At 43.3% G+C, this 14,326-nt stretch overlaps 2 protein-coding genes across 4 annotated transcripts in view; both read right to left on the bottom strand.

Annotated features, from left to right (window-relative positions):
- The window catches only part of LOC138141716 (putative P2Y purinoceptor 10), a 170,624-nt gene that overhangs the window by 152,816 nt on the left and 3,482 nt on the right, over nt 1-14,326 (bottom strand). The gene's annotated exons all lie outside the window — the stretch shown is intronic.
- The window catches only part of LOC138141717 (lysophosphatidic acid receptor 4), a 17,611-nt gene continuing 3,493 nt past the window's right edge, over nt 209-14,326 (bottom strand). For 2 of the 3 annotated variants that reach the window (XM_069062528.1, XM_069062530.1), the window contains exons 2-3: nt 11,570-11,718; nt 209-3,031 (exon numbers count right to left, since the gene is read on the bottom strand). In XM_069062528.1, coding sequence (XP_068918629.1) covers nt 1,800-2,849 — 1,050 coding nt within the window. In that variant the 5' untranslated portion in view covers nt 2,850-3,031; nt 11,570-11,718 and the 3' untranslated portion in view covers nt 209-1,799. The remainder of the gene's footprint in view (nt 3,032-11,569; nt 11,719-14,326) is intronic. The other variant, XM_069062531.1, reaches the window with a different exon arrangement.

The following is a 14,326-nucleotide window of genomic DNA, read 5'->3' as shown; positions in this document are numbered from 1 at the left end:
AGAAAAGAGAGTTTTAATCTTTTGACTTGATTCTTCAAAAATTGTTTAGGGATTTACTATTTGCCTGTCCTCTAGGAGACTTTAAAAGGAGGTGCTGGAATTGGTTTGAGATCAAACCTACACTAACAAGTTTATACCCTTTCTTTGGGGATAAAGAAAATTGCCTTTAGGCCTTACTCAAAGCAAAAGCAATGAGAAACTGAAACAGTTGGCTAATTCAAATGTATTTTATTACATTAAATGAGCATTTAAAATCCAAGTCAGTCTAAGCAGAAATTAGAGGTTAAGCATAATTTTTATTTTCACGCGTAATTTAAAATTCCATTTGCTATATAAATATACATTCAGTCCATTGTCATTGATTGGTTACATTTTTATTATGGACAAATCACCAGGTCACTGGGGCAGGAATCACTGAAGCACCTTCCTCACTGCCTAGAAAGACTTTGTATTCATGATTTGTGTCCTGTTCTTATCAAATCTTTTAGTGCCTCAGCTATACAACTTCATGCCTTTGGCCCAATGGACAAATACATGCTCATTTATATATTTTATATATATATATATAAATATATATATATAGGTTTCATAAATCTATAAGAAATGCAAATTGAATAATAAGTTAGTTGCAAAACAAGCAGGCATGTGGCAAAAGAGATAAAGAAAAGACCAACTTGGTTTGGTTTTTTGCTCTAAAAGTAGCAGGAGTGATGCATGTCCAGTTGGGCACACTGCAAGAGCAAAGAAGAATTAGTTCTATCTGATTTTCTAACTTAGCTGCTATCTATATGTTTAGTGCCTATATTTACTCTGCAGCCGAGGTCTCCATTAGATAAGAAAATGAAGCACACACTGTCCAAGGCTACAGATCATGCAAAGATACAAAAAATGTATGCTTTAAGAATGTTCTTTTAATATGATTCCCCCCTCCCCCATCTCCCACTTAACCCCTGCTCTGAGCACAGATTCACATGCTTTTCAGCTATAATGTGCCCAGATTTTCAATCTGAATGTTGCTAGTAAGAAAATTACACAAATATAAAGGTAAAATAAGCATGCACTTGAACACACCAACGTTTCATGGTGGTTTATATTGCAAGTATTCTGATCAGAAGAGCCAGTTACTTCAGTAACTTCTCTCCTGTTCTTACACAAACACATCCTATTTGCTTTCAAATACACACAAACACAGACACACAAGCCAAATTTAGCTTGTCTGTGCCTTGCATGTAGTAGGTATTTCATTGTTGTTGAATTGAATCTGATTGTGTTCCCTTTCAAATGCTTCAATGAAAATACAACTTAAAAATAGACTCTTGGAGTCAGTTTGAAGAGTGATGAAAACTGCTGGTTTGATGTCCAAAAATCAGCCATTCAAAGTGAATGTAGGAACCACTGACTTTCTTTGTAGAGAAGGGGGAAAAACTATTATGTAGCTATGAGTAGTAAGCTTGGTTTTCCATTTCCTGACTTAATTCTATGGCTCCAAGTCCAATCATGTTGTTCCACTTACCATTCGAATGTAAATCACTAGGTAACAAAGATTTCCTCTACCCATTCATTTCACATAGCAAAATTCTAGGATAGCAAACAATCTGGTACTCCCTCAGGATGTTAGAACTGCATTAGACCTAATGGTATTGGAAAAAAGTGGCATGTGTTACTATAAGAATCCAGATCCTCCTTGAGGCAGGCAGTGTGTCACTAGTTTCTGTGATATTGGACTCAAATCTGTTGCTCTGTCTCATCATTGGGAAGCTGTTGTACAATACAGAATGAATGCAAGATCTGTAGCATTGTTAGAGGTTGGATTCCAACATGAGTTCTCCCCCGTTAGTCATCGCCTGGTCACTGAGTTCCTCCTGGATCGCCGGAAGAGAAGTCTTCGCCGTCAGTGGTGTTTCAGTCTTGAAAAGCGACTCCATTTTGATCTGGGTGTTGATATAAAGAGACTTCTGAAAGGACTCCAATGTGAAGTAATAGATGAACGGGTCAAAGCAACAATTGAGCGTTGCAATGCACAGCGTAATGGGGTACATCGTTTTGGCAAACCTCTCCAAGGAGCAGTTGGTTATGGCTTGGGAGCGGACCAGAGCATAGAGGAAGAGAATAGAGTTGTATGGCACAAAACAGACAATGAAAATGGCCACATGCACGATGATCATCTTCAACACTTTCTCTTTGTTGGTTCCTATCTGGGACAGTGTTGCAGGTTTTCGGAGGGTTCTCAGTACCAAGGAAGAGCATGTCAGGTTCAGAAGCAAAGGAATGATGAAGCCTACCACTTCAATAAATATAGTAATCTTGGACAAATAGGTCTTCCAGATGCGCTTGGAAAATCCCTCAAAGCAGGTTGTTGTGGAATTGGAGACATTGGTTGTGGAGAACAAAGAGGCAGAGATCCCACCACTGAGGACCAGTATCCACACTCCTGCACACACGATGGCAGAGTTTCTTCTTGTTCGGATGGTACGAGAACGGAAGGGATAGACGATAGCAAGGAATCGGTCAACGCTGATGCAGGTGAGGAAAAGCATGCTTCCATAGATATTGGTGAGAAATGCAGTCCCAGAAATCTTACAGAGGGTATCACCAAAAGGCCAGTGTCTGTTAAAGTTGTAAAAAATCTTAAAAGGCAAGGTGAAAACAAAGAGCAAATCAGAGAGGGCCAGGTTGGTGATGAAAATGGCAGTCTCGCTCCTCATTTTCATCCGACAACAGAAGACAAAGAGGGACGCACAGTTTGTTATCAGGCCAAGGATGAACACAACACTGTAAACTGCGCCATTCAGATTGTACTTAAAAGAGTCATCTGTGAAACACGTCTGGTTGGTGCTGGAGTTTCCCATTCCACTTTCAGGCTGGGCTTCTGGAAGCTGCTGCAGTGGAATTCTGTAGTTTCCATACACTGGTCAGGAAGCCTGGGGCGGGGGGGGGGGAAGTGAGGGGGAGTCAAGTGCCACTTGGAACACCTGCCTGTCAAAGAGGTAACTTCTCTGGGACCTGAATATTGCAGAAAGGTATTTTTCTCCTGTAGGAGACAAGATGGAACCAGTTAACACAGCAACCAGTCAACTATATTTCAAGTACCCAGATTTGAAGAAAGCGTATGAAGAAAAAAGAGCCAAAACTAAGGAAATTCAATATCATGAAGTGTCCTCTGCTTAGTTGAGGCACTCAAGAAATGGCTTCTGGTCTAGCTAAGGGTTTGAGCAAAAAATATTCTTTGTTTATTAACACTATTACTATTAATCATCTCTTACAGTTTCAGACACTTAAGAATTTTTTCATTATTCGACTTATCTGTCAAATCTTTCTAACTACCTTGTGCAAGTGTTATCATCCTTGTTTAACAAATAAGGGAACAGAGTTCAGTTCAGAGATTTCAGGTGATTTGCCTAGTGTCACGTGACTAGTTAGGAGCAAAGTTGGGGCCAGAACCTAGGTTCCCCAGCTTTCAGGATAGCTTTCTTTCCCCTGTGCTTTGCTGCCCTTTCTAAAATATATTTGCCTCAGGGCAGTTATGTGGCACAGTGAATAGAGCAACCAACCCTGGAGTCAGGAGGACCTGAGTTCAAATCTGACCTCAGACACTTAACACAAAAACTAGCCATGTGACCTTGGGCAAATCACTTAACCCCAATTGCCCTCCAAAAAGCAAAAAATAAAATAAAATCTATTTGTCTCTCCCCTTCTTAAGTAGAGTGTACTAAACAAAACTAAATCTTTAGTCACTAAGGAATCTGTGCAGACTCAGGGTCTGAGCATCAATGTCCACTGTGTAAGACTAGAGATGGAAAAAGCACAGGAGTGTGGACAGACCCTATAATGATTCTAGGACACATCCTGGAAGTAGCATTATTTTTACTAAATCCCTGGCATGAGTTTATTGTCCTACCACCTGCCTTTTTCCTAAAAGTTAAGGGTTCAGGTTGACTGGCATTTGACTGCCACACTGTCTCCTTGATTTTCTTTTTACTAGCCCAGTATTGTACATGATAGATGGCCTAAAAGACTGAAAAAGGAGGTGATCAAGAAAGGACGTGAAAGGGAGGAATGACACTCTGGGGGCAATGGTCAGAGAGAAGTGGAACCCAAGACTCTCCAGCTCGCTTCCCACTGTTCCCATACCACCTTCTGGGCAAATCACTGAACCTTTCGTGGTTTTCGTTTTTTCCTGTGGACAGTGGTGAGGAGGGCTTGGACTAAATGGTCTGTCAGCCCTTTTAGCGTTGAACTCTCTGATCCTTTGACTCTCTCAGCTGGTACCCCACACCTAGAATGTCTCCCCTACTTCCTGCTTTCAGAGTGTTCCCCCTCTTTCTGATAGCCTCGAAAATGCCCCCTCGCCCCAAAGTTCAGCCTACCTGAGTACTGGTTAGAGACTGCTCTTCTATCAACATTCATTCCCCAAGTTTTTACCTGCATAACCTGCCTCCCCAGGGAGAGTGCTTCTTCATAGCGGAACCACTAACTTAATCTTCATTGCTCAATGTCTGTACAGATTTGGGGGGAGATTTTTCTTTCTACTTATGGACTGTCTTAGCTTGAGAACTGCTAAAGGAAAGGGCTATGTCTGTCTGCCCCCTAAGGCACTATGTGCAAGTGGTTAGTTTTTCAAGTCTTTGAGATGAGAAGCCTGTAGAAGAAAAGTGGTCTCTATGTCCCACATAGAAAACAAACGAATTTCACGTGGATAATATTCTAAGTGTAAAAACCATTCCTCTGAAATGTTTCTTCCTCCTATTAGCAACCAGATAAATTTAGACTGTAGACATAAGATCTAGTCTAAACCTTCGTGCTGTGTCCTCTACCTCTAGATGAAGAAACTGAGACCCAAGAGGGGGGAAGTGATTTAGCTAAGGTCACCTCTCTATTAAGTGTCAGAGAAGGATTTGGACCTACATCTTCTGACTCCAAATTCAGGGTGTAATCCATTATACCATAATGTTCATTCCCAGGAACTAGGAAAAAGGGCTTCCATAGCTAAGCCAGAAAAAGAAAAAAATCTCGCCTGGGCTATGTAAGGCCACATTTTCCTCCAAACCAGTGCCCTGTAGTTTGCACTGAGTGGCCCCACATGGAGATTCCAGGACAAAGGATGAGATGCTCAGCAATCTAACCAAGAAGGTGCAGTTCACTATCTGGAAGAAATTGATTTTGATAGAAAGTAAGATGAAGAACTCAGGCTTTACGATAGGAGAGACAACATTAGGGAGAAAATGGGGCTTAAGGCTGAGGATAGCTAAGAGTGAGGCAACCCAAAAGCCAGCATGCACTGTCCGGAGTGAGATAACATGCCAGAGCAGGCCTCTTCTGCTTAGGGTAGCCAGTGGTCTTGGTAAGAGCTCCCAAGGCATTTTTGCACTGGGGTACTACAAAAGAAGGCCTGGATTCAGAGTCAGGAGCTTTGGGTTCAAATCTTAGCTCTGCCATTCACGAGCTGTATGACCCTAAGCAAGTCACTTTACCTTAGTAAGCCTTAGTACGATGAGGTGATTGGACAAGAAAACATCTAAGATTCTTTCTTTCCAGCTACGTGTCTTCCCAGTCATTTCTAAATCATATCACTTCCCCTTCATTCGTCCCTTTCCCACCCAAACCTTGGCCTCTGACCTTGGGATGCTGGGATTTTGCCTTCTCTTGCCCAGGGTCAGGTCTCCCACTACTTCCTGACCTCATCCACACTCTCCCGATTCATTCCTTTCTGGCTCCCCTTTATATTTTGCCTTCCTTTGTTGTCACAGGAGCCTCTCAAGGCAAGGACTGTCTTACTTGCTTGCACTTATATCCCCAGCACTAACACAGTGCCTAGTCATCACTTAACAAACTGCTCTGTCATTCACTCATTCTTTTGGCCAGGTGTTTAAACCTGAAACTCTGGCTCCAGTTCTGGCCCAGGGGTGGGGAACCTGTGGCCTTGAGGCCATATGTGGCCCTCCAGGTCCTCAAGTGTGGCCCTTTGACTGGCTCCAAACTTCACTGAACAGATCCTACATGTGGCCTCGAGGCCTCATGTTTCCCACCCGTGATCTAGCCCACCTTCCTCTGTCTCTTCAAATCGCACCTGTCCTCCAAGTCCTGCCTCCTTTCAAATGATTTCATCTAGAATTGAGACTAACTGAATCTCCTTCACCTTTCTTAAATAGTCTTCTTAGGTTAATGCTGTATCATTTTTCTTATCCCTTTATTCTACAATTCCCCAATGCGTGTGTCTTCAGGGAAGAGACTGAGATACAGACTAGTAGAGTGTAGTGTAGACAAAGAGCTCGGGCTCAGAGTCAGGTTTGCCTCTGACGACTACTGGCTGTGAGATTGTAGGGAAGCCACTTTAGCTCTCAGCAGCCCCCAAGGAGCTGCTAAACATTTGCCAGTCTGCATCGGTGGAGGGAATTTCCTTATAGTCACAGGTCCAGACCAAAATCAATCGAAATATATATATTTCAATTTACTTCGAGTTACTTTGCACTTTTTGTTAAGCAATTGGGGTTAAGTAACTTGCTCAAGGTTACACGGCCAGTTATTTCTGGGTGTGGTGCTAAGTATCTGAGCCCGGATTTGATCCCCAGGTCATCCGGACACTGGAGCCGGTGCTCTTACTCGCTGTGCTACCTGGCCGCCCCACTTTGCACTTCTTAACAAGCTGCATTCACACAAGTATGTTCTGTCTCCCTACCCAAAGTACTGGCTCCAGAAGGGCAGGGTCTTCTACTTTTGCATACCCCCAGAATGCCTAGTAGAGGGTTTGCCCCAGGAAGGCACTCAATTAATGTCTGTGACCTTGCTCTAAGTAATGAAACCCTAGAAGAGAAAAAAGAACACAGGCAAGAAAATATTAGTCTTTTCCCAATTCTGAACCCAGAAAATGGATGGGACATCTGTCTACCAGCCAGCCTCCTTTCCCCACCCCAGTGCAGCATATAGCACCTTGGCTGTCTAGAAGTAAGAATGTGGGCCTGGGATTTTATCCAGCATGTTAGCTGAGTTCTATTTCTGACTCAGTATGGAACTCAGCTAGCCCCTTCCTCTCCTCTGTATACATACCACCCATGTCCCCATCTTCGAGCTGGCTTTGGGACCTGTGGAAAACTTTGGAACCTGACAGTGATCAGCACTACCCAAGTAGCATTTTCTAAACTTTGCCTGCCCTCCCTGACACAGCTGAACACTTATGCTGACATTTCCTTGGCACCTCTGCCTCCACCCAAAAAGACATCATTCCTCTTCAGATTTCTTTCTGTTTTGAAAGCCTGTCTTTGAGTTTCAGCTGAAAGTAAGATCATGGGATTCTGGAGCCAACAACATCATAAGGGTTTATGAGTTTGACCTCGTCTTAAGCCCGAGTAAACTGGACCTCACAGAGGGGAGAAGTAACTTGCCCAATGGTCCCACGGAGCAAACAGTAGAACTGAGACTAGAACTCCAGACTGAGGAGGAATTGAAGTTTCCTTAGGGGTTGCTTTTGGACTGGGAGGAGATCAAGCATTTATGAAGCACCTCCATGTGCCAGGCACTGTGATAAGTGATTTCCAAATATCTTTGGAAATCCAAAAATTTGACCCTGAGGAAAGCCAAATGAAGTGAGGACTGCATTCCCCGAAGTACCCTGGGATCTTTAGGGTGAGGCAGGGCTGGAAACAGAGCCCGAGCAGCAGCTGGGGCTTCAGTCTGTCTTCAGCACCTGTCCTGGATTAAACCCATGTCCCTGGAATGGCACTGGGTTCGAAGAGTTGTCTCAACATCAGAATAATAGGCTTACAGAGGCTTCTCCCTCCAAATAATGCATTCAAAGTTTCCACCCTTGATGCAATACTTAGGACCATGGAACATTTGAGCTAGGAGACCTCTGAGCCAATTTAGTCCAACAGAGGCAAGTTGACATCCAGACAAGGTAAGGGGCTTGCACAAAGTCATACAACCCACAAGGCCAAAATTGAAAGCAGCCCTCTAGGCAGTCCTTGGGGACCACGCCCAAGCTGGCTGAACTGAGTGGAGCAAGAGGCAAGATTTCTTACATAGTTTTGGAAAAGGCTTTGTTCCTGCTCCCCTTGGCACCTCTGAAATATCCTACAGCCATGTAGAGCCCGGGGAGACCACAAGGTGCCTTTTATTTGAGGCCCGGCTGTGCCACCCCATGGTACTCAGAATGTTCTTCTTTGCTCTGCCAGGCTCATGCTTTACAGATGGAGGATTCTGGGAGGAAGGACATTTATTCACCCCAATGAAAAAACAACAAGGTGGGTTCAAGGAATGGCTTTTAGTTGTGAAGGAGGCAGAACATAGTTACCACCAGGGCTTTTCATAAATGGTTAACAGATTGTGCAGTGAACAGAGGCAATGGGCCAACATGTGTGCTTCAGATGAGTTGCAGAGGGGAAAAAAATTATATGCACACACACACATTTATGCCCTGTTTTTACAGCCAATTATTCCCACAATTAATCACTTGGTGAGTTCAGTTCATCAGAGAGATGCTTTCCCATTGACAATGGGCAGGAAGCAGGTCAACTGAAGGTGGACCAAGAAAATCCAACCCAAAATGAATCTTTAACTTTGACCCACACATATGGACTCAATTCAGACAGCTCATTGCAGGTACTCCCATTTTCCACTCTTTCTTTTGATTTTTAACAATAATGAAGTATGCTAAACTTGGGATCTCCCCAACTCCTGCAGAATATTTAGCCTCTTGGCCCTCCTCAGTTACTAAATCAATCTCTGCAGTTTACAAGGTGGGAACTTTCCAGGGGATACCTTAAAAGCAGAGTTTTCTCTCACTTACCTCACAGGGTTGTTGTGAGGATCAAATGAGATAATATTTGTAAAAAGTGCTTAGCACCACAATACCTAGTGCATAGTATGTACCATATGGAAGTGTATATTCCCTCCCTCCCTTATTATCTGCACACATAGTGCCATAAGCAGAATTAATCAGAGCCTGGGAAACCAAGTCCCAGAAGTCTGAGGAAACCTAAAGTCTCTCCCACTGATTCATTTTGAATAGGATTTGGGCAGGTTTGAGTGGTTCAGCTCTCTCCAGTATTTCCTCTTTCTAATCTGGTGGAAGTGTATGAAACTTGACACAATAGAGTCCAGCACTTCCTCTGACACCATTGTATTCTTGCCTATAAATACTAAATAGTGTCGGGAGCTAAGGAATACCCAAATGCTGTGAAAATCCAGGGAGCCCCACATGATCCTGGACAAGGGATGGGTAAGGCATCAGGAACAGTAGAGAGCTGAAAATAGACAAGATTAGGATATTTTCCAGGCCAAAGCATCGAATCACCAGCCAAGGTATGGCTGCTATTGAAGTTCAGGTTATATTATTCTATTGTTGCTATTTCAGAAGAATAGCCCTAATAAGGCCTAGTCATATGTATAACATGCCATATGGAGGAAACTGTTAAAGGCTTCACTCCACAATTGAGCTAGGAAATTGATCCCTATCAGCTCAAATTCTAGGCAACCCTCATTTTGTGCTAAATGCTTCTCTTGTTCAACCTAGGTTTCTATGTTCCATAAGATCTCCTGGGAGAGCTGAGAGGTATTTCCTGTTAATGGTGGCCTCCCCAGGCTAGATCTGTTTTGCATTGCCCTCCTGGCTCTTCTCCCTGCGCCACCCCCCCCCAAATCCATTTTACTTAACTAGAGTGCTGGACTGACTGAGCCCCTGATCCAAGCAGATCCCATCTATCCTATCCCAAAGGCCAAGCTGATTTTCTCTCCTCTTCTGACCAAAAGTGGCTTCCCTTCCCCAGTAACCCTTCACCCACAGACCTGGTCCATCACTTGGAAAAGAAGAGGGTCGGCTGCTCCAAAGCAGTGGGCCAAAGAATTGCATCAGCCTCCTTTCAGTAATGTGGTCTTTTGCCCCCACTTGGTTAGGAAGTAAAGTGATTACAGAGAAATTGCTCAAGCTACAGCTTTAGAATTGTCCTGAGCCTTGAGACTCGGTATCTCATCACAACAGAGGGGCTAGAGGCTTTGGGGGAAATTCCTGGAAGCACTCATTTCCAAATTCTGCACTTTGTCTCTATGTCAACTGGGAATTCTGCTTTGTTTCTTACCACCCCCAGACTATCCAGGCAGGCTTAACACTTTTCCATTTGGACACCTAATTATCATATATCTATGTGCACTGACGCAGGGGGACATGAATACAAACCAAGGGGGCTGAGACCCCAAAGATGTGAGGACATTCTATATGTGTGTGTGATAGCACCTTAGACTGAAGAATCAAGATTTAGAATAATACCTTACATTTGTATTAGCTTAATTAACTGGATCACAAGAAACAATAAGACGCTGGGCTTGGGGGTGGGGGTGGGATTGCCTTTAATAATTCTGAATGCCTGGTTAAGGAAAGAGGGCAGAGAATGAAATGGAGAATTAGGGGAGATCTCAAATAGGAGACTGGTTACCACCACAGAGGCACTGTTTGTTACAATACTCTGGGCAAGTGACCAAAAATTTTAGTGATGTACATGTACAGCTATAAAATTGTAGGAACGGTGGTTAGCAATGCCCTCTGAGGAATGCTGGGAGATAAGTGAGGTAGTCACTATCTAAAGTGGATTTGCATTTTTCATTAGATGCTTTGACTTGTACCATACACATTACTACAGGCCCTCATTACTGTCTGAATATGTGTTGGTCATTTTTAAAATTTTGCTTTTGGTCCTGACCTGCTTTCATTCATGTGGGAAACTCCTTGTGTGGAAACTCCCTCCATTGCTGCAGATCAATAACTCTTTTGTAGCTTAAAGTTACAGAAAGTTGCTTGGGGCACTGAGAGGTCCAGCAATTTCCCAGGGTCACCCAGTCAGTGTGTGTCAAAGGCTGGAATGGAAGGAACCCAGGCCTTCTTGACGTTTACTATATTTACTACACCAGGCTGCCTCCCTGTGTGATTCTGTAGCATGCCTAATTCCTACAATGTAATTCTTTTGTTCATTTTGATGTTCTTCTCCAGTACCTTATTGTGGTGTGAAGGTGACCCTGTGCTCCTGAAGGCTCTTCCTGCCCAGCTGGAAAAGCCTCAAGTCTGGATCTGGGGTTGAGCCATGTGTTTTTTATCAGAGGACTAGCTGAATTTAGTACAGGCTCTTGATCAGATTAGCTGATGAGTGGTGAATTTGGGATGTACTCCCCAGGTGGTACTCCAGGGCATGGAGGGTTGAGATCTAAAGCAATAGTCGGAATGGGCATCTACTCTGATATATAACATTTAGAACTAGAAGAGACATTAGATATTATGTAGTCCAACATTCTCATTGTACAGAGGAGGAAACTGAGGCCTAGAGAAGGAAAGTAACTTGACAGAAATCATACCAGTAGCCAGCTGGCAGGGCCTAGATTGGACCTCTGACACCAGGTGTCCACATACAGCCTCAGAGAGTGCTTAAATAACTTATCTGCCAGAGCTGCTGAGATGCACCATGGTCAGCTCCTCTCTCCACCCAAAGGAGTTATACCTGAGTCCCAGAGTCAGGGCTTTTTAGTAAGAGAAGGCAGAGCTAATGACAACAGAATTTAAATCAGAGAAGATAAGGGTTACCATACGGACCCAGAAGGACTTTGGGATCCTCTGAGTTCTTTACTCCAGAAGCGTAGGGTGTTCAGGCAGGTTCTCCAAAGCTGTTACTTCAGTAGCTGGGACTATATTGGCAATCTGGCCTTGACTGAAGACTCTAACAGTTCTTGACTCTAGAGAATCTGAAATTTTTTTAAGAAATACCCAGTGAAAAAGAAATACATATGTACTTTTCTTGGAAATTCACATCTTTTAAGGTCCATATCCCCCCTTCACCCTGACACTCAACACAGAGAAACTGTATTATAAATACCCTCCCTTTTTCCTGATATGAGTTTGCTGGTGGTAGTGATTGTGCCTGATCCCCCTCCCTTCCCCAACACATGTTCTGTTCTGGCCATACAGGGGTCTAACTGTGAGAGGCAGAGGAAGGAGAGACAGTGCAGGTAAAGGGGGAAGTAGGCAGGAACATGTAGTACTGGAGTCCCCGTGGCCTGTTGACCCCAGACCTGATTTCTTCTCTGAGACCTGCCACATTCCCACATGGAAAAAGGAACTGGTCATGTAGAAAGAGTATTCCTAGAAAGGTCCACATTGTTATTTTAGTTCCACTAATGTGGATGTTTCCTCCCACAGTGCAACCTAGTCTCTCTATGCCTGTTTGTCCTGCTCAACTCTTATCCATATCCTCCCTGAGATTCCTTCCCTGTGTTGTCTTGACATTACAAGCATATCAATAAAGCATGTAGTCTATCTAGCCACTTGCTATCCTTTACTCTCACCACATAACTAACAGACGATTTTAATTTTTTTTTTAATTGTGAATATGTCACTCTCAGTTAACAAGCATATTTCATTTACCAGAAGATCCTATTCTGGGATAACTCCAAATAATTGGGAATATACACAATCTAGTAAAAATAACACTGACTCAGGAGACTCAGATTTTATTCCGGGTTTGCTCAATGACACTTCCTCTGTTTGGGCCTCAATTTCTTCATCAGTAAGTTGAACTAGATGATTTCAATTGTTCCTTCAAGCTCTTGATATATTCTAGGTTCTAGTTCTAAGTTACCTCCTAGCATTGACATTCTAGGTATGGCTAACATTCCTAGCTGTTATATGAAAGCCATCTGAAAAAAAAAGGCCACACCCTCCCATGGGATTAGCACACTATCCCTCCCTGCAAGAGAATGTAGCCCTCTTGAAATGTTCAGATTCCCAGATAAGTATAAAGATTTCTTCAATTCTTAAGAGAGTTACGAGTGAGGTATATGTTTTCTTTCACACTATACCATCACTGACCTGAATAAACCATCAAAAATGAACAAATAATTGCATGTTCTGCTATTAACAATTTCCTGCTTTCCTTGGAGCTTTTCTTAAACATATTTCCAAAGTGAGGTGATTACCTGAATTAGGCTGATCAGAATAGATTTTTTTAAGGCCTTGAAATGACAGTCTCAGAAGAGCTCAAGACTGCCCCAGAATGTGTAGGTGCCTTCTCCCCTTCTCTCATTCCTTAGAACTACTCAACATCCCAGTCCTCCTCTAGTTATAGAAACTAGGGGAGATAATCTCATGGTCATTCCCTGCTAGACACAACAAACATTTATGTGAGTGGCAATGTGTGCAGACAACAATTCTAAAAATGGGGTATCCCACAGGAACAGCTTCACACCTGAGAGGCTATACTAATTGATAGCATTTCCTAGTTACATGGATCCTGGTGAGCCAGGAGTTCTTAACCACTTTCTGCCAGTGGCCCACCTTGGCAGAGAATGCCCTGAAGGTCACCTGCTCCCTCCTGCCATCTCAGGAAGAAGAGTATTGCTGTGCATGGGACATGATAAAGCCATGTTTGAGGTTTTTTTTCAATATCCTAAGTCATTTATTCATCAGGCCAGATGTCAACACATGAACACTATCATGTCAATAAGCATGAAGACTGCATGCTTCCATGGTACAGTTCCCCAGAGAAGCTTCCATGGGGACCAGGGCACTGAGAATCATTACTCAAAGCCTAAATCTACTTGGTAGCCAATAATCCTTTGGATGGGGAATTAATCCAGGGGGAACAGCTAATCAAGTGGCCAATTTAATAGTCATTTACTTCTGTCCCAAGAGAGCAGGCTCCTTGTACATAGGGCTCCAGATTGGCCATTGGTGAGTCAGAGAGATTAGGCTCACAAGCTGCTTTATCTTGAATTCCTTCTCTAGCATGTGGGTAGAGACTAGACAATATGAAGGAGGAAAACCATTTTCATCAAATAAGACACAAATAGGCTGCCTGGTGTATTTTACCTTCGGGGGCTCTCCAACTCTCTACAGGATATTCATTCAAGATTCTTTCAGTCTGGTCCCAACTGCTCACCTGCACAAAATCTGTTTCATCCAGGCTGATCTTCCTGCCTCCAAGAACTTCATGAGCACACAGTCTCAAATCTACACCTTTGTTCATACTGTTATGCCTAGAATTCCCCAGAGCTCAACCCACTTTCTGCCTATCAAATCCTATCCATCTTTCAAAACCCAGCTCAAAGCAGTATTACTGAGCCTTCATTGACTTCCTCAGCCATAGGATTTCAAGCTTTATGGGACCTTATAGATAATCTAGTCTGGATCCCTAACTAGAGAGGAAGAAACTGAAGCCCAGAGTGGACTTACCTGAGTTCACAGAGCTAGTATATAGCAGCTCTGACATCCTGGCATTTGAACCCAGGGTGTTCAGTCCAATGTCATTTCCACTATATCCCTACAATGATTCCCACCCCTCCCTCTCAATCTCTC

Source organism: Petaurus breviceps, unplaced genomic scaffold (genome assembly GCF_028583685.1).
Source record: "Petaurus breviceps papuanus isolate PSGF00001 unplaced genomic scaffold, PetGlider_PUasm1.0 90459, whole genome shotgun sequence".
In the NCBI taxonomy this organism is placed as follows: Eukaryota; Metazoa; Chordata; class Mammalia; order Diprotodontia; family Petauridae; genus Petaurus; species Petaurus breviceps.
Note: the sequence above shows the minus strand (reverse complement) of the source record. Positions and strands in the feature narration are given on the sequence as shown.